General features: G+C 49.3%; 2 protein-coding genes across 6 annotated transcripts in view; one reads left to right on the plus strand and one right to left on the minus strand.

Annotated features, from left to right (window-relative positions):
* LOC115095098 (5-hydroxyisourate hydrolase-like) overlaps positions 1-1,387 on the plus strand; it is a 173,459-nt gene extending 172,072 nt beyond the window's left edge. For all 4 annotated transcript variants that reach the window (XM_029608329.1, XM_029608330.1, XM_029608331.1 and 1 more), the window contains exons 3-4: positions 1,013-1,148; positions 1,256-1,387. In XM_029608329.1, the coding sequence (XP_029464189.1) occupies positions 1,013-1,148; positions 1,256-1,345 (226 nt within the window). In that variant the 3' untranslated portion in view covers positions 1,346-1,387. The remainder of the gene's footprint in view (positions 1-1,012; positions 1,149-1,255) is intronic.
* A 422-nt stretch (positions 1,388-1,809) lies between these two features.
* The window catches only part of GAS8 (growth arrest specific 8), a 147,716-nt gene continuing 124,858 nt past the window's right edge, over positions 1,810-24,667 (minus strand). For both annotated transcript variants that reach the window (XM_029608327.1, XM_029608328.1), the window contains 4 exons: positions 6,300-6,386; positions 5,725-5,934; positions 3,275-3,340; positions 1,810-2,153 (listed from right to left, as the gene is read on the minus strand). In XM_029608327.1, coding sequence (XP_029464187.1) covers positions 2,004-2,153; positions 3,275-3,340; positions 5,725-5,934; positions 6,300-6,386 — 513 coding nt within the window. In that variant the 3' untranslated portion in view covers positions 1,810-2,003. The remainder of the gene's footprint in view (positions 2,154-3,274; positions 3,341-5,724; positions 5,935-6,299; positions 6,387-24,667) is intronic.

Here is a 24,667-nt window from a genome sequence, read left to right on the forward strand (position 1 = left end):
TTCTCAGATATAGCACTGGCATGAGTTACTTACTGTACTATAGCCAGAAGCAATATTTGTACAGTTCCAAGAAAGAAAAAGTAAAAACAAAGTCAAATGCTACAGTATGAATGGGCTTATTCTGAAATGAGACCCACCGAGTTGTCACTAGAGTGAGACAGATACAGACACCCACTCCACCGAGACAGCACAAGAATGAGACATACACTGATACATATACCACTGGAACATCACTGGAGTGAGATATACACACAGACCTCTAGAACAGTACTGGAGAGAGAACACACAAACACTCTGTGTCAGCACAGAAGTGAGACACACACACAGACCTCTAGAACAATGCTGGAGAGAGAACACAGACACTTCACCAGGACAGCACTGGAGTGACACACACACAGGCATATATCCCACTGAGACAGCACTAAAGTGAGACACACAAAGACCTCTAGAACACACAGATGCCTCTGGGACACTTAGATTGAAAGCCCTCTGGGGATAGGGAAATATCTACAGTACCTGAATGTAATCCGCTTTGAAGTGCTTAAAAAGTGTGAAAAGCGGCATATAAAAATCTAAATAAAAAAATTTGTAGATCCATGGAAGCTGGATTGTAAATTATGAGGGTAATTTTCACTGACCCGTGTAGTTGCAGAGGGCCTGGATACTTTTGCACCCGTGTGCCTTGTAGCTACTTTTCAAAGAGAATCTCCCCAGGCATTGCTGTATGTATATTTGAAAAGTAAATATCTGTGTGACCTTTTCCTGCCTGAGACTTCATTCCCCACCTCCTGAAACGCCCTCTTCCTGTGGGATTTACCTACTCAGCACTGAACTATTTCCAGCCCCAGGGGATCTATATGGGTAACTCTTTAATTACCTGGCTAGATCCATCTGACAAGTTCTCTCCATTGTGTTACAGAACCCTCTTTTTTTTTTATTGCTGTTGCTGAGAGTGCAGACAGTGAATATTTGCTGATACCAACCAAATCTTGTTATTTGGATGTTATCGTAGGTCCACCAATGCTGATGGGCGCTGCCCGGGCCTCCTGAGCCCAATGCAGTTCACTGCTGGAACATACAAGATGCGCTTTGAAACGGGAGATTACTGGCAGCAGTTCAAAATGATGAGCTTCTACCCCTACGTGGAGGTGAGGTGTGGGTACTTCTTACACCACTGCCAGAGCAGTTTGGAGGGACTAACCTGCTCCTAGACACACATTAACATCTCATCTATGTTTTTTTTTTGTGTTTACAGATTGTCTTCACCATCACAGTTCCAAACCAGAAGTATCACGTCCCCTTGCTGCTGAGCCCCTTCTCCTATACGACCTACAGGGGGAGCTAATGAATCATGCAGTGCTCCTCTCTCTTTTTGCCAGTCTGGAATTTCCAGACACTTGTCGAAATACAGCTGGAGAATATGTATCTTTAACCAACATCTGTACTGCTGGCAAGATCCAGTGGCACACAATGTGTTTCTCCTTCTTGCCTTTGAATGAAGGTAGCTTTACTGTCACTGCTTTATTGTCTCTCCAGCTGATGGATACTATTATGCAATGTCATATCTAACAGCACAAACCAATAAAGGTGTTATTGCTAATATTGCATCTGGGCAGGAAAGTATCAGCTGTGCCTGGGCAACTGCTCTGAGAAACATCCTTTAGCCTTGCCACTCTAGGTCCATCCTGGGTTTCCCTTCACAGTCGTGTCTTGGGTGTGGTTGGAGACTCCAAGCTGTAGGAGTCGAGAGTGGGGAGACAGCAGCTCCTTAGCTTCACACTGCATGTAATATTTTAAATAGAAACTAGGTAAAGTGGAAAGTCATTTTTTTATAAAGGAAATAATCTGTATAATTAAGTGGTAATAGAGACATAAAAATACCTTTTTTCTGCTTTTTCGTTAGAAGACAGTTTCTCCCCTGAGAAAAGAGCAGATTATTTACACTGCAGAGGAAAGAGGAAGAGTAGGTGAGCGTTGGCCAGGAGAAAGGACACATTAAAATGTTATGTTGGGACAGAAACAAGTCCAGCTGGACCCTGGCCTAGCTTCTTCCCTGCCATAGTTGTTTCGAGCGTCTTAAATCCAAGCTCCTCCAAAGGAATCCCAAAGGCTTGGAGCTTAGCTTCATATGTCCTCAGCAGGTCATTGTGGGCCTGAAAGAGAGAACAGAAGGGATCAGGGCTGGGTGGCAGCCTGCAGAGGAGAGCAGGGCATGCAAGTGCTTATGTGATGCCAGACTACCGCGGGGAGGAAGTCAGGGTTGGGTGTGGGTGCTCAGGTGGCAGAAGACTGCAGAGAAAAAAAATCAGGGGTGTGGTGCATGCTCAATCTATAGAGAAAGGGGATCAGAGCAGAGTGAGGGAACCCTTGTGGCAGTGGGTGGGTACAGGTGCTCAGGTGGTACCAGACTACAGAGGGTAGAAGGGATAAAGGCTGTGTAGGTACTGGTGCTCAGGTAGTGCCAGACTATAGAGGGTAGAAGGGATTAGGCATGGATGCAGGTGCTCAGGTGGCAGCAGTCTGCAAAGGGTAGAAGGGATCAGAACTAGGAACATGTCCTCAGGTGGTACCAGTTTACAGAGAGTAGAAGGGATCAGGACTGGGTATGGGTGCTCAGGTTGTACCATATTACAGAGGGTAGAAGGGATTAGGCATGGGTGCAGATGCTCAGGTAGCAGCAGTCTGCAGAGGGTAGAAGGGATCAGGACTGGGTGCAGGTTCTCAGGTAACTGCAAAGGGTAGAAGGCATCAGGGCTAGATACAGGTGCTCAGGTGGTGCCATATTTCAGAGGGTAGAAGGGATCACGGCTCGGTACGGAGTTCAGGTGGTGCCAGACTACTGATAGTAGAAGGGATTAGGCATGGGTGCAAATGCTCAGGTAGTAGCAATCTGCAGAGGGTAGAAGGGATCAGGGCTGGTTACAGGTGCTCAGTTGGTGTCAGACTGCAGAGGGTAGAAGGGATCAGAACTGGATACAGGTGCTCAAGTGGTGCATAATACAGAGGGCAGAAAGGATTAGCATGGGTGCAGATGCTCAGGTGGCTGCAGTCTGCAGAGGATATAGAAGGGATCAGGACTAGGTGCAGGTTCTCAGGTGGCTGCAGAGGGAAGAAGAGATCAGGGCTGAGTGGGTACAGATGCTCAGGTGGTGCCGGACTACAGAGGGTAGAAGGGCTCATGAGTGGGACAAGTGCCCAAATGGCATTTTTCATTGATCTCCACCTCTGCTGATATCTTAATGTCTTAAGGACAGATTAACCCTTGCTGCCTCACCTTACAGACCCGGGCCAGCTCATACTGCAGCTCCTTGATGGCAGAATTCTTGGAATCCAGAACATCCTGGGGAAACAACAGTCTTAGTTTCATTTTTGTTCATAAACATGTAAGTTGCAAGGGGAAGAGGTAACAAATATTTTTTTTTTCCTGGGGTGATACTATACGTCCTTCAGCTGTGTTCCCACTCATGCTTAGACCAAATTTACCATCAATTCAACTTGAGAAAGACACCAGTAGAAATTCAGCACAGGACAAGTGTTTTCAAGAAGTGATACTGGTAGGCATGAGGATCACTACTAGATTTGAGATTAGAAAGGAATTGTTTTCCTCAATACAGAACTGGCTGCATAAACCTTCCCCTGAATTATCAGGATAGACACCATGCCCCAGCTGACCAACAGGCCGATACAGTAAAGCGCGGCCACAGTTACCCCGTTTCTAACCCGCTGTGTACTCACAATTTGGCCGCGTAAGTCTAACCCGCGATTCAATATCTGTTTTTACCGATCCTTACCGCTTCTTTTACTCGACACGTATCCCTTTCCGCCCTCGGCATGTATATGATATGTAAACGATCCTATGTAGCTATTCCCTCCCATACAGTAACGTGAGCTCCGACTATCTCCTTTTTAACCTGCTATCTTGCCGCGTCTTTTACCTGCTAATTTACCGCCTCCCCTGACCCTGGCGTTAGTGTAACGCCAGGGTCAGGGGAGGCGGTAAATTACGAAATTTCACATGAAAATTCACAGTCCCAAACCAAACCAACCCAATCCAAGCGTCAGGCAAGCCCCAGCAGAGAGAGACGAAATTTCACAGTCCCAGACCAAACCAACACAATCCAAGCGCCAGCAGAGAGAGACGAAATTTCACAGTCCCAAACCAAACCAAACCAACCCAATCCAAGCCCCAGCAGAGAGAGACGAAATTTCACAGTCCCGGGGCAAACTTTCCCCCAGCCCCCGCGGTGAGAGAGAGCGGCTTCAGCGGATCGTGCGTTCATGTGCCTGCTGCTTTGAGCACCCATATTGGACGTACAGGCGTGCACGTATTCACCTTCGCCGTCAGGGCTGCTGGAAGCCGCCTCGCATGGGGAGTGCCCGATCTGCCCCAGGCTGCTGAAGCCGCTCTCTCTCGCCGCCCTTCTACTGCTGCTGCTGGGGGCTTGCGTGGCCGCAGCCATGGCAAGTGAGCGGGGACTAGGGGAAAGTTTGCCCGGGACTGTGAAATTTCGTCTCTCTCTGCTGGGGCGTGGATTGGGTTGGTTTGGTTTGGTTTGGGACTGTGAAATTTCATCTCTCTCTGCTGGGGCTTGGATTGGATTGGGTTGGTTTGGTTTGGGACTGTGAAATTTCGTCTCCCTTGCCCGTCCGAAGGAGGGTGCTTTGTTGCGCTCCCTGCCTCCGATCGCCGGCTGCTGGGGCTTGCTGGTGCCGGGCACTCAAGGCAGCGGGGTCTGTAGGAGAACCATCCACTTCCTGGTACCTGTCATTTCAAATGTCATTTGAAATGACAGGTTCCAGCGCACCCAGGATACTGTATAGGTGCTGTATAGCGCCTATACAGTAAAACAGATTGCGCTTCATGGACGCTTCTTTGACGCGGCTTGCATTTGCATGCCATTTAAATACTGTATCGAGTGGTATGTGATCCGGACTGTGCATGCGGCAAACGAGCAGGCGCCTGGCACTGCGGCACTTTTTCTTACGCGCCCTTACTGTATCGGCCTGCAAGCATGTAACTGCAAGCCCCCCACTCCCCCCCCACCAATCTACAGAGGAAATCTGTGGAACATTGTAGGCAACTTATGCAACAGCTAGAAGCACAAGTTTCACCAATGTTCAATGCGAAAGAATGCCCAGCAAGTGACCTGCACAAAGTTGCACCAGCTTTTTACAATGTGACATTTGTATTTGTGAAATTACATGCATACTTTTCAAAATCAGAACAATGCATGTAAATCCAAAACTCCATCCTCCGCCCCACCCCACCCCCTGCAAAATGCCTCTCTTTTGTCTGCATAAAGCTGTGCAAGTAACTTTTATGCACAGAAATCCCAGACAATTTTACAACCTGTGTTTTATGCATGTAAATGGCTTTCAAAGTTCAGCCAAATGTGTGTCAATATTTGCAGCTCATTTTTGCAGTGAATCATGGGGATGAGGATGTTAAATGTACTTTCCTTGCAAAGCAGCTCAGAAAATGACATGCACCTAATAGGTTTTCTGCAGGGCTCCTGGGCATCTCCAGCCCAGAAGGCAGAGGCACACCTTGCTGGATTTAAAGCGTAGGTAGTTTAGGGTTGGGGGAGGTAGGCAGCAATTTACTAACCAAGTCACTGGGTAGCTCTGGATAGAATCCATCAATAAATTATATTCCACAAACACTCCTTCCTCTGCTGGCGAGAGAGAATGTCATTAGAAATAAAACATTTGCCGGGATCCTACCTCCAATTTGCGTGTGACCAGGCTAAGTGCACTGGGGTCCAGGTTGGAGGCAGCAAGAATTTCATTGAGCTGAGCTTCCTTCTTCTCCAGCGTCTCCGAGAGGGTCAACAGTTTCCGCTCCAGCAGCAGGTTCTTGAAGCCGCTCTTCTGCTGCACTTCATGGATAGCTTTGGTAAACTTGGTGTACAGCTCATCTCGCTCTGCCTGGACCTGCACAAGTAACACACAGCTGTGCCTGTGAACGCATCCAGGCATGTGCATACTACACAAATAATCCAACTCTGAGTCTTGCAGAGGGGACCCTGAGTCCACAGGATTGTCAGAGGCAATTTAATAGGCCTCATTCTTTAGAGTTTGAGGGCAAGCCCCAGGCTATCTTGGAAATCAAGGAGTAGCTTTAAGTTGTATGGGTTATAGCAGCTAAGAGTCAGTGGAAATCTCGGCTCTGTCCTCTAGTGCCAGTCTAGTCAGCAGTTAAGGTCCCTAAGAAGGAGTTATCACCAGAGCTCCTAGCCTTATGTTTTAGCAAAGAGAAGCAAAGGTGCCAGCCTGTGCCCTGTCTGTGACCCTCTCACCTTGCAGAACCTTTGTTCCAGCACTTCATGCTCCCACTTGAGATCCTTTAGCTCCTTCTCTGTGACTCTCAAACGGGCACTTGTACTCTGGAAGAGAAAACAGTACTTTGATATAAAGCAGGTGCAGAGGGTGGATTCCCTGAGGATACCCTAATGATTTCTAGTAATAATATGTTAATAAATGCCTATCCTCCTGAGGTACAAATGTTGAGGGACCCTGCAGCTTTATTAGAACCCCTGAAGAGGATCCACATATTCAGAGAGATGGATAGCTGTGTGTTAGGCTGTAGCAAACATGACACGAGGCAGGTGGCACCTTATAGACTAACCACTTTATTGAGGCATGGGCTTTCGAAGACAGAGTCCACTTCGTCAGATGCATGAAGTAAAGTACAAAGGTGGGTAAAATAGGAAAACTGGTTCTTACCTGCCAGTTTTCATTCCTGTAATACCACAGATCAGTTCAGATACCTGGATTTTGCCTCCCTGACAGCAGATGGAGACAGAGAAAAATTCTTTGCTGAGCCTGAAGCATTTAGACAATGTGCTACCAGCAGCACCTGAGTATGATCTGCACCCAAGTCAAGATGAGTAAAACTTCTAAACTACTACTTTGCCCCCTTTAAAACAGCAGGTAAAAGATTAATCCCTAGAACCAGGCCCCATTGTACCACATGGAACTTGAAAACTCAACTGACATAGTCAAAGAACCAAATGTCTGCATGGAATAATCTGAACTTAGAACCATAGTAGAGAACTGAGCGGTCTTTCCAGAGAGGCTAGGACTCTGTACTAATCTGTGGTATTCCAGGAATGAAAATTAGCAGGCAAGAACCATTTTTCCTTTTCTGTTCATACCCAAGATCAGTCCCCAAGCTCCTCTAAACTGGGCAGGCACCTTAAAGAACTGCTTGCAGCACACTTTCCAAACCCTGCTGTTTCCAACACTCGAACATCTAGTCAGTAAGGAAGACCAAGTTGCTGCCCAACAGATCTCCTGCGGGGAACCCAACTGACATTCCTCTCAGGAGGCTGCCTGCATTCTTGTAGAATTGGTCCACAGCCCTTCGGGAACCGGCCGACCCCTGCAAATATATGCCAATCCAATTGCCTCCTTCAGCCACCATGCAAGGGTAGCCTTGGAGGCCTTCCCCCCTTTCCTCACTCCATTCCATAGAATGAAGAGGTGGTTGACCTCCAAAAACCGCTGGTAACCGTGAGATAGCACAAGCCTCAACGGACATCCAGCAAATGAAGCATCCTCGCATGCAGAGTCATCGAATCCAAATATCAAAGTAGGAAGATCCACATTCTGATTAAGATGAAAAGCACAGACCACCTTTGGTAAAAAAAAAAAAGAAGGTACTGTGAGCAAAGACATTTTCTCTGACAATAACTGAAGAAAAGGATCCTTACAAGTTAAGGCTTACAGTTCTGAAATACTTCTGGACGAATAAATCACCACCAGAAAAAACACTTTCAGGGTAAGATCCTTTAGCGACACCATTCTTAATGGCTCAAACAGAGACTCACAAAGCACTTGCAGTAACAAATTAAGATTCCATGAGGGACAGACTGTCCTCATTGGATGACGCAAAAGCTTCACTACTCAAAGAAAATGGACCACATCTGGATGCAAAGCCAGAGGCACGCTTTGCATCCGGATGCCTAAGACTGCCACCTGAACTGTAAGAGAATTAAACGCAATTCCCTTTGCTAGGCCATTCTACAAAAAAGTCAAGATATGAGATAAAGAAGTTTGCATAGGCTCAATTCCCTCAGTGAGATACAACGCCTCGAACACTCTCCACATCCTGACATAAGCCAAGGAAGTGGAAGATCATCCAGCCTATAGCAAGGTGGTAATAATGTCTTCCACATACCCTTCAGTCTCAAATGATTCCTTTCAAAAGCCAAGCTGCGAGATAAAAGCGATCCACCTGATCCAAAACAATTGTTCCCTGATGAAACAGGTTTTGCAGGTGCACAGACCTCAGAGGACTGGTCCATCACGAGATTTATCAGATCTGCAAACACGGTCAATGTGACCATTCCACAGCCACAAGAATCAAACTTCCCTGGTGCTGCTTGATACGCCGTAACACCTGGCTTACCAAGAGCCATGGGTAAAAGACATATAGCAGTATCCCTGTTGGTCACAGATGAACCAGAGTATCGATTCCCTCTGTTCCTCTCTCTTGCCTGTGACTTTAAAACCAATATGCCTTGGCATTCTGTCTGGACGCCATCAAATTCAGCTGGGGGATGCCCCATCTTGTATGAATTGTTGCACCAGAGGTGGATTCTTGGGCTGAGGTGGGGTTGATGCAACCCGTGGCAAGGGCCCACAGGTCCCCACCATCAGCAGGTGGAGTAGGCTGAAGCTAGAGGCCACTGGAGCTTCACCTATACCAGCCCACGTTCCCCTCGGGTTGAGCCTTTGGGTGCCGAGGCCAGCAGGACTTAGGTGGGCCTCGAGATAGGGTAATGAAGATAGCTGGTTCAGCCCAGAGACAGCAGCCAGCAGGTGGCAAAAGTCTATCCAAGACGGGTTGCAGAACTGGAACTCAAGCACCAGGGAACAGGAAGCAACTGAAGGTGATTGGGCAAAGAAAGACTGAAGCCTTGAGAGTTCAGAGGATAGAGGCAGAGGCATCTATGTCAAACTCAGATGGAGGCTGGCGGCCAATGGAAGCTGTGGTGAGCAAAGTAGAACTCTGGACAAGAAAGAGTCTATAGCAAGGTTATCTGTAGCAATGGTCAGGGCGTGGAGAAGGCAGGCATGGTCAGGCGAAGCAATGGTCAAGGTACGGAGAAGGCAGGCGTAGCAGAGGTCAGGCTTGGAGAAGGCAGGCGAGGTCGGACGTAGCAGAGGTCGGGCTTGGAGAAGGCAGGTGAGGTCGAATGTAGCAGAGGTCGGGCTTGGAGAAGGCAGGCGAGGTTGGACATAGCAGAGGTCGGGCTTGGAGAAGGCAGGCGAGGTCGAATGTAGCAGAGTTCGGGCTTGGAGATAATTACAAGGCAGAGTCAGGCGAAGCAAAGTCCAAATCCGTGAAGTCAGTCCGAAGCAGGGAGCAAGGTAGGAATGAAGCGACAGGAACCAGGAACAACGAGGAATCAGGAACACAAGGCAATGAGCACGCGATCAACAGGGAACCAAGAAGACCTGTTGCAATGGCAATGCTTAGGAGCAATGCCTGAGCTTAAGTACGCTGAGGGTGATGATGTCAGCATTTGGGTCCGCGGCCAGGTTCCCGCTGCGGGCCTTTTAAAAGCATTAGAGTTGCGGATGCACCTAGGAGGGGGCGCGGCGCCGTCAGCAGCGTCTCTCCACGGAGCAAGTGGAGAGGCCTGCTTGGAGGAAGAATCCTGGCTGGAGGTCCCGGGCAGCGTGGCAGGACCAGGGACACTGGCAGGGGCCCAAGGTCGGAGCCGGCGGCCGACTGCCGCCAAAGATGGAGAACTGAGCACTGAGGTCCGTCTGGGAAGGTGAGAGGGCCGCGCTGTGGGCCTCCCGACGGCGGCAATCATAACATGAATGAGAGCCATCTCCTCTTCCACCAGCTTCCATTCTCCGGAGAAGATCCAGAGTATCGATTTTCTCTGCTCCTCTCTCTTGCCTGTGACTTTTTAAAACTGGTGTGCCTTGGCATTCTGTCTGGGTGCCATCAAATCCAGCTGGGGGATGCCCCACCTTATATGAACGAGAGCCATCAACTTTCCACCAGCTTCCATTCTCTGGGCTCCAACATCTGCTGGCTGAGAAAATCTGTTTGAACATTGTCCACCTCGGCAACATGGGATGCTGCCAGCACTGTTAGGTACTGTTCCATCCAAAAGAAAAGTTACTGGACCTTCACAGACACCATGCAACTCTTGATTCTTGCTTGGTGGTTGATATAAGCCACTGTCATCGCATTATCTGATAGGACTCGAACTGCTTGACCGCGTACTTGCAGATGAATCAAAAGCAATGCTAAGTGAACTGCCCTCATTTCTTTTTTTTTTTAATTTAAAATTTATTATTTTTCATCAATGATTACATCATGAAAACAAGAAAATATGTATTACAACATGAAAATATATTCCTCTCGACAAAAAAGAAAAAAATAAACTCATAGTTATCTGTTGTTACATATCCCATAATCTGGAGGAGCCAAAAGAAACATATATATATGTTTCTTTTGGAACTGCCCTCATTTCTAAATGACTGATAGGCCATCAGGCTTCCGCCGGCAACCACTGACCTTGAGCCATCTGCCCTTAGCAAATAGTCCCCCAGCCCTTCAGATTGGCATTGGTGGTAACTCCCACCCAATCTAGGATTTCCAAGTCCATCCCTCATGTCAGATTGGCCCGAGAAACCTCCATGAGAGACTGGACCTGGACTCCCCCTGGAGTAGTAGTAGTGGAAGCTGAAACTCTTCTGATAGCGGACTCCAATGGAACAGCGACAACCTCTGAAGAGGCCGCATATGTGAGAATGCCAAGGGAATTAGATCGAGCATAGATGCCATAGAACCCAGGACCTGTAACTAATCCCATACCCTGGGCACTGACAGCTGCCTGCAGCTTCATCACCCTGTCTGTGGTAAGAAATACCTTACCTAGTCTTGTGTCGAAACAGGCTGCAAGATACTCCAACAACTGAGTTGGTAACAAGTTGCTCTTCACTAGGTTGACCAACCTCTGCATGACCCGCTGTACTCACTGTTAACATAGGGCCTTCGACTTTGCCCAGATGAGCCAATCATCCAAATAAGGATGCACCAAAATGCCCTCCTGTTGCAGAGTCGTAGCTTACCTCTGCCATCACCTTGGTAAAGGTTTGAGGAGACATCGCTAAACTGAACGAAACTGAAAATGATCCCCCAGTATCATCAAATGTAGGAATCTCTGATACTCCACTCGAATGGGAATGTGCAGATAAGCTTCCATTAAGTCCAAGGAGGCCAAGTACTCCACTTTGCGTACTGCCGCTATCACCGATCGTGGAGTTTCCATTTAAAACCTTGGCACTCTGAGCACAGCATTCACCACTTTCAAATCTAGAATAGGCTGGTACGCGCCCTCCTTTTTTGGTACCACAAAGTAGATGGAATATCTTCCTTTTCCCTGCTTCCCTGGAGGAATGGGAATTATCGCCTCCAGGCTTCTTACTTGATCCAATGTTCCACAAACCACCTCTTGTATAACCCAGGAGGTGCAAGGGGAGATCATATTGGCTTCTCGAACTAGGCAAGCAAATTCTAAAGCGTAGCCATCTCTTACCACTTTCAGCACCCACTGGTCCTTTGTGTTTAGTCCACTCTTCATGAGAGGGCCAGCTGCCCCCCCCCCCCCCCCCCCCCCCCCAACAACTTTTACGGAAGAGTGTACCATCCTCATTTCATTGCATGTTTTTTTTTCCTCCAGCTCCTTGACTGGAGTTTTCTCAGGCTAGTTTACATGGGCCCTGGAAGGACTGCATCTTCCCTGAGCTCTGCCTCTGAGAAGAGGAAGTTCCCCTATTTGGGCAATATCTCCTAAGGTCTCTAAACTGTAAACAAAATGGAAAAGTTCTCTTGCCACCTTTCGGCTTGTTTTCAGGTTTTATGCCCCTTGGATTCTCCCAGGTGCTTCGCCAACTGCTCCAAGTCGTCTCTAAATAACAGCTTGCCTTTTAAAGAAAGATTACCTAGCTGTGACTTGGACTAGACATCCGCCAACCAATTCTGCAACCACAGGAGCCTTCTAGGTGACACCGCTAACACCGTAATCCTGGTGGACGTATGAATCAAGTCATCCAAAACATCCATCACATAGGCTACTGCTGCCTCAAAGTGCTCTGCTTGCCTGTCGGGAGCCAAGGAGGATGTACCTTTACCTGTAAGTTCTGCACCCAGTGCAAACACGCTTGTTGCATAAAGCTACTGCAGATCGCTGCCCGGATGCTTAAGGCCGACACCTTGAACATCCGCTTGAGATGACTCTCCAACTTCTAGTCCTTCAAAGTAGCGTACTTCAAAGTGGCTGACCATGTCACTGAGATGGTGGTCTTCTTGGTCACTACCAAAGCGTCCACTTTTGGAAGCATCAGGAACTCCAAGGCATCCTCAGGTAGAGTACACAACTTTGCCATTGTTCTACCCACCATCAGTCCAGCCTCCAGAGTATCCGAATCCCTGACTATTAATTTCTTCACTGTCCTCTGGAAAGGAAAAGCCTTCACTGGGCCTCACAAGCCCACCATGACAGGATCTACCTTTTCAAGGACAGACTCTTCCTATGGAATCTTAATTCCCAGCTCCTTCAGCATGTATGAAATCAGAGGCCACAATTCCTCCTTCCTGAAAGGACGGACTACCTTAGGCTTATCTCTTTCTGCCACCGGAAGTTCCTTCGGATTAGACAGATGCTTAGCAGCATCACCTTCCAGAAACTCCTCTGCTGTACCTTCCGCTTCTTCGGAGTTCTCCCCGGCATTGCCCGGCTGGCCTTTCAGACCAAGCAAGCGAAGAATACTACCAGATTCCCTTTGAGGGTCCAACCTTATGGCTTTTATCTTCTGTGGGCAACTCTGTAGTTGAGAGTGCTGTCCTCCTGCACCTTTCCCAGCCAAAAAGGCCTTATGCAAAAATAAATTCCATGGAAAAGATCTCAGAGTCATCTGATCCCTCCTCTAAGAGGTCCTCAGCTCTATCTGTATCTTTTTTGTACACCTGTGGTACCTTGGACGGCTGGGGAAAATGGAGGAGGGGAATCTCTTCTGTTCCCTGTTTGCATTTCCCCTGTACATGGTGACAAAATGGCCCCCTTTCTTGCCCCTTCAGAGCAATCCACATTGTCTGCCACTGCTGACCAGGTCACTCTCCTAACCGTGCTTGAGTTGCCTTCTCCCCTGGAGACGCATCAGCCACACAGACCTGCCATTTGAAGTGCACATGCTATTACCTGAAGTTTGCTAGCATCCCCCTTGCAGATGGTAAGTCCATGCCCGACCTCCTGCTATAGCAGCCACCTCCCCTTCCTGCCGAGAGCACTGCTACCGCCCAGGTGAGTCGCTGGCTTACTCCCAGAGACCTCTGTTATCTTTTACTTATTTTTTTTAAACTTTAATCAACTTCAATCAGCAAAGATACTTCCCTGAAATTGCTCTGTTGTCCTGAGGTCCCTGAAGGGGAGAGATAGCTAAATGGGGTATATAGAGGGAGCTGGAACACCAGCTCTCTGAACCTCCATGGTTGCTGAGACAAACCTCTGAAGAGTCAGCCACCCCCTGCTCAAACAGAGAGGATGGTCTACTCAGGAGCCTTACCACCTCTAACACCCTCCTCCCTGCCCCGGGAGCACTTAATTGTCCAAAGTTGTTTGTTTTTTTTTCTTACTCCAGACTGCAGGTTTTACACTTCTGCCATCTGCTGGAGACAGGGAAATATTGAGGGACTGCAGGTGGCACACTAAGTTAAGTTTTAATGCCAGTAAAGCCTTTCTTCTCTGTCTCCATCTGGCAGGGAGGAAAAACCCAGGAGTCTGAACTAATCTGGCGTATGAACAAAAGCCTGCAGTATTATTAAGCACTGGAAAGGATCTGGAGAATCAGCAGTATTTGTTATGGCCGCCGGCCGCGACAGTCCACGACCGGGGCCGACTGTCATGGCGGCCGGCCGTGGCGGTCCACGGCCGGGACCTGGCACTCACCCGTGGCGTCGGGCCTCCATAGAGGCTCCTGCTGGTGCAGGGAGCCTCAGAAGACGTTCCCCGCGCGGCCAGGGCCGATGTGCGGACGGCCGCAGGCCTCTGACTCCTGCTGTGGCTCCGCCCCCTTCTCAGACTCACTAGGGCCGCACGCGCGGCTGAAGACAGCTCTTAAAGGGGCCACGACAAGAAGTGTCATGGCTCCCTTTTGCAGCACTTCCTCTGGAGTTAGTATTTTAAGGCAAGGTCTGCTCCTCAGACCTTGCCTTAGTATTGAGGTCTTGCTTGGTTCCTGTGTTCCTGGTATCCTGGTTCTTCGTCCCGCTTCTGCTCTGTCTTCCTCGTTGGATTGCTTCTTTTGGACCCCAACCACTGGACTGGCTTTGGACCACGCTTTGGACTTCGACCCTTGGACCGGCTTCGGATCACGCTTTGGACTTCGACCCTTGGACCGGCTTTGGATTGCTCTCTGGTATTGACCCCTGGACTGGCTGCGGACTGCTCTTGGGACTCCGAGTCTTGGACGACTTCTGGATTTTCTTCAACTTCTCTACTGAGACTACGTATGACCTGCTGGAGGCGCCAGCCGTCTGGAACCCACGACCTGCAGGAGGCGCCTGCATCCAGACCATCTTCTATCCTCAGGAAGTCGCCCAAGTCCCAGCGGCCGTGTCCCTATGGGCTCCTCCTGGGGGGACCACGTGCTTCCAGGGTGAAGTCCGATCCACATCTACAACAGGCCTCGCCATCTGACGGTAGAGACTGACGAGGAGTTCTTCCCTTGACGGCAGTACAGACTCTACCTCAGAACAAGGGTCCACGCTCCAGGTACTAACAGAATACTAAGGCCATGGATCCGGCAGAGGCCTCAGCCTGGCAGGCTATTCCCGGATTAGCCCAGGTGGTCATGGAACAACAGCAGATCTTGGAATCCATGGCAGCTTCTTTAGAAAGACTTAACGCTCGGAAGGACTCTATGGCGGCAGCTCAGGCTGTTCCGCCACCCGTACCTCCGATTGTACACAGTAATACCCGGACGGTGATTCCTCTACCTACTCCTCCACGCTACGCTGGAGACTCTCGATCATGTCAAGGATTTCTCGACCAGTGCAGTATGCACTTCCACCTGCAAGCTTCTTTGTTTCCAGACGATCTCACCAAGACCACGTATATCCTATCCTTATTGGAGGGTAAGGCTCTTGCATAGGCTTCTCCATACTGGCGACGGGCAGATCCAGTCCTACGAGATCTGTCTAAGTTCCTAGAATTATTCCAAGCTGTGTTCGATGATCCAGGGAGACAAGTAGTCGCAGGCTCCAAACTTCTACAACTTCGACAAGGAGGGAGGCCGTTGGCTGATTATACCATCGAATTCAGGACCTTAACATCTGAGCTCCATTGGGAGGAGAATTGTCTTCGATCCATATTTCTTGAAGGCTTGTCACCTAGAATAAAGGACGAGATGGTAGCCCGAGAGTTACTGCAACCCTTGGACGCTATCATAGAATTAGTGACCTGAATAGATCGGCGGCTACAAGAGAGAGCACGGGAAGGAGCTAGTACGAAGAAACACATAACAAGTGCTGCTTCTCCTCGCTCGGTCCCAGCATCCCAAGCCGCTCCTAAACCTGAAGGAGCTACTGAAGAACCCATGCAGTTGGGTTGGGGTCCACTTTCTCCAGAAGAAAGACTAAGACGCCGAAAAGCCGGACTTTGCCTTTACTGCAGAGAAGCGGATCATCTGATCGCCCGTTGTCCAACATGTCCGGGAAACTCCAAAGCCTAGGCTCCATCGGGGGAGTTACCCTAGGCATCACCTCTCCGGCTCCCCCACTTACTCTGCATGTTTCCCTGGGATTTGAAGAACATCGATTCTCCGCACTAGCCTTAGTAGACTCCGGAGCGGGTGGAAATTTTATGCTCCAAGATGTGGTCAAACAATTACACATTCCCACCTGCCTATGTCCAAAGCCGTTGATTATCTCCTCCATCCATGGAGACCCCCTGCGGGGGAGGATAACTCATCACACCGTTCCGATGGAATGCCACATTTCTCCGAACCATTCCGAAAGCATCTCTTTCTACGTTATTCAGAGAGCTATTCACCCCATAGTCCTGGGCATTCCATGGTTACAGCAGCACAACCCACAGTTCGATTGGACCTCTTTTAAACTGATCAGCTGGGGACCAAATTGTCAGAGGACTTGTATCTCCGGATCCAATTCATCTTGTAGCTTCATCTGTACTTCTCGATTGGAGGGTCTGCCATTACCGTATCAGCAATTTTCTGACGTTTTCTCCAAAAAAGCTGCGGACATCTTACCTCCACATCGGGAGTATGATTGCAGCATCAATCTGATTCCTGGCACCACCCCGCCTCGGGGAAGGGTTTATCCCTTATCCGCTCTGGAGACCCGAGCCATGTCGGAATATATTCAGGACAATCTACAGAAAGGTTTCATCAGACGCTCCAAATCTCCAGCTGGGGCTGGTTTCTTTTTTGTTGGGAAAAAAGATGGGACTCTGCATCCATGCATAGACGTCCGTGGGCTTAACGCCATTACTATCAAGGACTGGTATCCGTTACCACTCATAGTGGAACTCTTTGACCGTTTACAAGGAGCCCAGATTTTCTCAAAATTGGACCTTCGAGGAGCGTATAAATCTCGTCAGAATTCGAGAGGGGGATGAGTGGAAGACGGCATTCAACACCAGGGATGGACATTATGAGTATTTAGTCATGCCCTTTGGATTAACCAATGCTCCAGCGGTATTCCAACATTTCATAAATGAGATATTCAGGGATCTGCTATATGTATGTGTTGTCGTTTACCTTGATGATATTTTGATTTTCTCTCAGAACTTACAGGTACATCGACAACATGTGATCTTAATATTACAACGTTTAAGAGAAAATCATCTCTATGCCAAGCTCGAAAAATGCATCTTCGAACAAGAATCCTTACCATTCTTGGGGTATATAATCTCGAAACAAGGCTTTCAGATCGACTCGTCCAAATTAAAATGTATACAAGAATGGCCTCAACCCAACAAACTACGGGCGTTGCAACGCTTCCTTGGTTTTGCCAACTACTACCACAGTTTTATCTTAAATTTCTCTAAATTAGCAGCACCTCTCACACTCTTACTCGCAAAGGCACTAATATTAAAGCTTGGCCTCCAGAGGCAGAGGAGGCATTTCGGGCGCTCAAGAATTTGTTCCTCAAGAAACCATGCTTGTGGCACCCGGATCCTAGACGACCATTTGTAGTGGAAGTGGATGCTTCCGCGGAAGGAGTAGGGGCCGTTTTAAGTCAGAACGACACTTCGGGAACATCTCATCCCTGCTCTTATTACTCCAGAAAATTCTCGTCTGCCGAACGGAATTACTCTATCGGGGATAAAGAACTTCTCGCCATCAAACTTGCCTTTGAAGAGTGGCGACAGTGGCTGGAGGGAGCCCAGCAGCGTATCACAGTTTACACGGACCATAAAAATCTGGTATACCTTCAACAGGCCAAACGTTTGAACCCCCGTCAGGTTCGATGGGCATTATTTTTCACACGTTTTAATTTTGAGCTCCGGTACCGGCCTGCTAACAAGAATATTAAGGCAGATGCCTTATCTCGATCCTTCTCGGCAGAAGATATGGAGGAACCCATCCAACACATTATTGACCGGCCTGCATCAGCCTAGCTGCGACATTCACTGTACCACCCGGAAAAACAGTGGTTCCTAAGAGATTACGAAATAAAGTGTTGGCTTGGGGCATGACTCGCTGCTGGCAGGACACCCTGGACGAGCTCGGACTCAGGCACTATTACAGCAGCATTATTGGTGGCCAGGTATGTGCAAGGACATTCAAGCTTATGTGGCCTTCTGTCCAACTTGTGCACAACATAAGATTCCTACAGGGAAAACACAAGGACTGTTGCAACCATTACCAGCTCCGTCGAAACCTTGGACACACATCTCCACAGATTTCATTGTGGAGTTACCACATAGTGGATCGTTTTTCTAAAATGGCCCACTTCATCCCACTACCCTCCCTCCCGTCTGCTCCTTGTTTGGCCCAGCTGTTTATGCGCCATATCTTCAGATTTCACGGTCTTCCGCTACACATTGTGTCTGATTGAGGTCCTCAGTTTACAGCCCATTACTGGCGTAATCTCTGTAAAAAATTTTGCATTGCTCTGGACTTTACCACCGCTTTTCACCCGCAAGCCAATGGACAGGCTGAACGCACAAACCGTGGATTGAAACAGTTTTTAAGATTATACGTCAATTCGTGTCAAGATGATTGGGCGACCCTTCTGTCTTGGGTGGAATTCTCCCACAAATCTCACGCATGTGTTTCTACGGGGGCTTCCCCTTTTCAGATCGTCTTTGGCAGACAACCCAGACCCCCTTTGCCGTTGCCGTTAATGGTTCCATCTCCGGCAGCTCAGCTCATGGCAGCCCAATTAAAACAGCTATGGGTCCGCACCCAACGGATGCTTCGTAAAGCGGCTCTCTCTGCAAAAACCTTTGACGATAAGCGGCGTCAGCCTGGACCCCAATTCAGTCCGGGTGAGAAAGTGTGGTTGAGTACCCGGCACATCCGCCTGCGAGTGCCCTCCATGCGTTTGGCTCCTCGTTACACTGGTCCCTTTCCAGTGCTTCGACGACTGGGGCCTGTGACCTATCAGTTTCGCCTCCCTGCGACATTACGAATCCATAATTCCTTCCATGTGTCCCTTTTGAAACCCGTGGTCCTCACTTGGCCTTCCCGGAAAACTCCTGATGTACCGCAACTGCGGGCCAAGGATGAGACCATCTACCAGGTACACGAAGTACTGGACGTCCGGAAAAGAGGAAAAACATGGGAGTATCTCCTGTCATGGGAAGGATTCGGGCCAGAGGAGAATTTTTGGGAGCCTGCTAAGAACATCTTGGATAAATCTCTCCTTCAGAACTTTCACAACGAACATCCGAGTAAACCCAAACCTTCTAGAGGGAGGCCTAGAGGAGGAGGTACTGTTATGGCCGCCGGCCGCAGCAGTCCACAACCGGGGCCGACTGTCATGGCGGCCGGCCGCAGCCGTGGCCGGGACCTGGCACTCACCCGCGGCGTCGGGCCTCCACAGAGGCTCCTGCTGGTGCAGGGAGCCTCAGAAGACGTTCCCCGTGCAGCCGGCTGGCCGCAGGCCTCTGACTCCCGCCGTGGCTCCGCCCCCTTCTCAGACTCACTAGGGCCACGCGCGCGGCTGAAGACAGCTCTTAAAGGGGCCACGACAGGAAGTGTCGTGGCTCCCTTTTGCAGCACTTCCTCTGGATTTAGTATTTTAAGGCAAGGTCTGCTCCTCAGACCTTGCCTTAGTATTGAGGTCTTGCTTGGTTCCTGTGTTCCTGGTATCCTGGTTCTTCATCCCGCTTCTGCTCTGTCTTCCTCGTTGGATTGCTTCTTTTGGACCCCGACCACTGGACTGGCTTTGGACCACACTTTGGACTTCGACCGGCTTCGGATCACGTTTTGGACTTCGACCCTTGGACTGGCTTTGGATCGCTCTCTGGTATTGACCCCTGGACTGGCTGCGGACTGCTCTTGGGACTCAGAGTCTTGGACGACTTCTGGATTTTCTTCAACTTCTCTACTGAGACTACATACGACCTGCTGGAGGCGCCAGCCGTCTGGAACCCACGACCTGCAGGATGCGCCTGCATCCAGACCATCTTCTATCCTCAGGAAGTCGCCTAAGTCCCAGCGGCCGTGTCCCTACGGGCTCCTCCTGGGGGGATCACGTGCTTCCAGGGTGAAGTCCGATCCACATCTACAACAGGCCTCGCCATCTGACGGTAGAGACCGACGAGGAGTTCTTCCCTTGACGGTGGAATAACTGCAGCACAGTTCTGTGCAACTCCTTGTCCAGCCTTCCTCCAAGGCTACTACTTCTAAGTCACCTGGAGAAAAGGTAGAGTCACCTGAAGAGTGATCCTCCTCTTCTACCACCCAATCCCCCCTCTGCCCTCCAGTGCTTGACATGTCTTGGAGAGGAGAGGGTGGTCTTGAGCATTTCTTGCTCCTCGGGGAGGGTGGCCTCAGCTGAATTTTTTCTCTTGACCTTGGATGCCATTCTTCCTGACTTCTGCAAAACGTCTGCAGACCTTTAAAAAATTCCATCCAAGAGAATGATGCCAGTTCTATTTCTGCTTTAGGAAAATGAGTTCTTACCTGCTAATTTTTGTTCCTGGAATACCACAGATCAATTCAGAAAAGTGGGTTTTGCATCCCTACCAGCAGATGGAGATAGAGAATAAAAACTTTTCAGACACTGCTACCTAACCGAGAGTGCCACTTGTAGTCCCTCAGAATTGACCTGTACCCAAGCCAAGATGAACATCAACAATAACTAACCTAACTCCCTCTCCAGGAGCAGGAGAAAGATTGGAGCCCCTGAACTGTAGTCCTCACATATAACGAAGGAAAAATGAAAACTTCAACAATAAATTCTGACAAATATACTTTCAGAATAAGTTCTGCACTACCGTGTTTCTCCGAAAATAAGACAGGATCTTATATTATTTTTAGCTCCGAAAAAAAGGTGAGGGCTTATTTTCAGGGGGTGTCTTATTTTTTTTCAATAATACAGTTTAATGTATCCCATACATCATTCTCCCCTGCCCAAAATACACCCCAACTTCCCTAGCTCCCTGCACTGCTAACTGTCCTCTCGTATCACCGCAGTCAAGTCCCAGACACAGACAACCAGGAGCAGTATGAGCAGCAGAGATTGGTGAATGAGGACAAGGCTAAGCCCACCTCCGCCTTCATTCACCAATCAGATTCAATTAGGACTAAAGAGCATGGTCACATGTCGCATATGCACGGTACTTTACTGTGTGGAGAATCATGGCTACTGCGTGCAGATTAGGCACAGAGTCCGATGGCGAGTAGTGCTTGCTTAAGCTGTGAGAGATCAGCTAAGGAACTACGGTAGGAAGCGTCACCCACTGAGTGGGCCCGACGGCCAACCACAACACAGCTGTTACCGGCGGGTGGTGCAACCGCTCGTCCACTTGTGTATCAGAGCTTGTTTGTCATGCACAGTGGCGTGCTGTCTAGCACACCGCACCGCTGTGCATGACAGGGGAGCGAGCAGAGCCCGCTGGCCAGTTGTTGCGACCGTCGGTCTGCGACGGCTTCGCCCTGCCTACCTTACTCTTCTTGCGACTCCTCCCGCTCACCTCGGACTACTGGCTACCACGGCATCTGTCTGCCGACCTCTCCGGTGTCCCCAGACCGGCTTTGGTGCTGCTTCCTGCCATGTTCCTCCAAGGTACCTTATGGCGCGAACCTCGGGGGCGTCCCTCTGAGATGACGTCACGCTGCCCAGATATTTAAGCCTACAACTTTTGCTAGCTAGTCGAGTTAGCAACGGACTCTTTATGGACTCTTACCGGACTCTCTTCGGATGGGATTCACTCTCCGTACCGAAGTTGCTCTGCCACTCCAACGTTATCTGGAAATCTTTTGCTACAGGGTACCCGCTCCTTGGGGGCCTCTTCGGCTTCTTTCAGGTGCTATCAGGAAACCGGTACTCGCTCCTCGAGGGCCCATGTTCCTTGAGTCGCTGCCTGCATCTACAACCCTTTCTACTTGGAAGACCTTACTAACAGTTTCCATCTGTGAGTACAACTACTATCTATTCCACAGTACTGCTTCCCTGGAACCAGGTACTCGTTCCTCGAGGGCCTGCCCTCTGTTCCAGTGCCAGACCTCTCATCTAGTGGAATCGCTGTATGAGTACAATACCACTGAGTCTCTCTACTCTAAGGGATCAGGTACGCGCTCCTCGAGGGCCTGCTCTCCCTGTCTCAGAGCTTCTCCTATTCTACCTGGGACTCTGTATGTTTCTCACTGTGTACTCATAACTCTCAATCTCTTTCCACTACAGCACAGCCAAGCAGAGGATTCGCTGTTCCAGCGTCCAGTGGGATACTCGCCTAGCCGGGCTCAACATCTACTACTCACTACTGCCACCTCTGGTGGTTTCCAAAACTGTTTAAAGATTCAATCTGTGTTTGTGTGTCCAGAGTCTAGCCTGACACCGTGGTTCCTCACAGGGCTGCCCCCCGTGGGCGTGGTCAGCTGCCACAGTGTCTAAGGATCCACCCAAACATAAATAACCATAACACCAGTAGCGAAGCAAAGAGCTGATAACAGACACAGCATCGTAGAAATTATAACTAGGGCTTATTTTTGGAGTAGTGCTTATATTTCAAGCCCATTCCAAAAATCCTGAAAACTCAAGCTAGGGTTTACTTTCAGGGTATGGCTTATTTTCAGGGAAACACGGTATATACATCCAGAAGAAAAAATGGACTTTCCAAACCAATCAGGGTTGGGATTCTGGACTGATCTGTAGTATTCCAGGAACGAAAATTAGCAGGTAAGAACCAATTTTTCTTTCCTGTATGTACCCCATATCAGTCCAGACAAGTGGGATGTATCCAAGCTTCCCTACACTGGTCGGGAACCCGAAAGACCAGCTCGCAATACACACTCTCTAAACATCACCTCCTCTGGCGCCCGAACATTCAATTGGTAATGTTTGATAAAAGTGTGACGTGAACACCATGTCACTGCTCGACAGACCTCCTACAGCGAAACTAGCTGACTTTCCGCCCAGGAGGGGTAGTTTTTGGGTACTTGCCAGGTTCTTATGGCCTGGATTGGCCACTGTTGGAAACAGGATGCTGGGCTTGATGGACCCTTGGTCTGACCCAGTATGGCATTTTGTTATGTTCTTATGAGGCTTCTTGTGTCTGAGTAGAGTGCGCACGCAATCCTTCCGGAATGGTTCGTCCTTACAGATATATGACAAAAAGATAGTCTCTTTTAGTGATCTCGCAACTGTGGCCTTAGAAGCCTTACTTCCTTTCCTTGCACTACTAAACAAGATGAAAAGATTATCCAGTCTCCGAAAGCTGTTAGTAACTAAGATATCGCAACAAATTCCGACGAACATCCAACAAGTAAAGCTCTCTTGCATGTAGCGTCTCCGCCATCAAATACCGAAATGTAGGAAACTCCACCATCTGGCTAAGATGAAAGGGGAAGACAACTTTCGATAAAAAAAAAAAAAGAAGGCTCCATATGCAACAAGATCCCTTCATCCATAATCTGCAGGAAAGGATCCCTACACGACAAAGCCTGAAGTTCAGAAATGCATCTGGCTGAACAAATCGCTACCAAGAAGATTGTTTTCAAAGTAAGATCCTTCAAAGAAGCCTGTCTCAAAGGTTCAAATGGAGGTCCACATGGCACCCAAAGGACCAAATTAAGGTTCCTTGATGGCCACATTCTGCGAACTGGAAGATGCATATACTTCACCCCCTTCAGAAAATGAATGAAGTCTGGACGCAAAGTCAATGGCATCCCCTGAACCTTACTTCAAAGTGAGCCTAAAGCTGCTACCTGCACTCGAAGCAAGTTAGAATCCAGTCCTTGGAATAGACCCCTTTGTATAAAGGATAATATCCGAGACACTTTCCTCCAGTGTTATCGACCAACTCCCCAAAAGGGCGGAGTTAGCAATCTGTTATCGACCAACTCCCCAGAAGGGCGGAGTTAGCAATCTGTAATGCTTCTCCACGCCAGGAGGGCGGAGTTAGCAATCTGTAATGCTTCTCCACGCCAGGAGGGCGGAGTTAGCAATCTGTAATGCTTCTCCTCCTGGAAGGGGAAGGAGTTGGCAATTTTTTATGGTTCTCCTCCTGAAAGAGGGAGGAGTTAACAATCTGTTCAATGCTGCTCCTCTGAGGGAAGGAGCTAGAAATATGTATATTGTGATGTAGTGCAGCGCTGCCGGAGGCAGGAATGGATAAGATACCATATGGCGGCTAGTAATACTAGAGCCAGCCAGCAGGAGGAGCAGGTGAAGGCGAGAACTACAAATCCCAGGTTCCTAGAACCACCACCTGACCTGTAGGGAGAGCCTGGAGGTGAGCAGGTGTCAGACTCTGACACTAATGAGTCACACAGGTGAGCCTAGGGAGCTAGAGGAAGGGGGCGTGCCTAGGTAGCGGCAGTGGCCAGAAAAAGCCAGTGCCAGGAAGCAAAGGAAAGGAAATGGAGGTAGGTTCCGGGGGAGAGGAATCCTCCAGCTGTCTCAGGGGCACAGCCTAGCCTGGAAAGGGAAACAGAGAACCTGTACCCTAAGGGAAGTTAGGGCAGGTGTGTTTGCGGGTGGACTGGAGAGCCGGGGAGGCTCAAACAGTACCTTTAATCCAGCACATGTGTTAAGGGGGTTTGCTGGTGAACTGGAGAGCCAGGGGGGCTCAAACAGTGCCTTTGCTCCAGCACCTGTGTCAAGGGGTTAGACTGCTGGAGAGCGGGGGCAGGGTCATTTGTTCAGCTCCTGAGGGGACGGAGCCAATGTAACAGATTCAGCTACTCTGCTTTATAAAATTGCTTTGAGGAACTTCTTTCTCTCTGTGTTATCTTTGGGGGTTGGGGGACTGCTTCAACCCCACTCCATTCAAAGAGAACCCAGAAGCCCCGCAAAACCAGGGCCTGCGGAGACCTGAACCAAGGGAGTCCTGTGTGACTGAGGGACTCCAGGGATATCCAGGACTCGCGAGGGGCCTGAGCTGGAGGCAGCGGAGCGGCACCCAAGGCAGCACGGGCGGTGAGCCTTCACAATATGCTT

The sequence above is a fragment of the Rhinatrema bivittatum genome, chromosome 7 (assembly GCF_901001135.1).
Source record: "Rhinatrema bivittatum chromosome 7, aRhiBiv1.1, whole genome shotgun sequence".
NCBI classification, from domain to species: Eukaryota; Metazoa; Chordata; class Amphibia; order Gymnophiona; family Rhinatrematidae; genus Rhinatrema; species Rhinatrema bivittatum.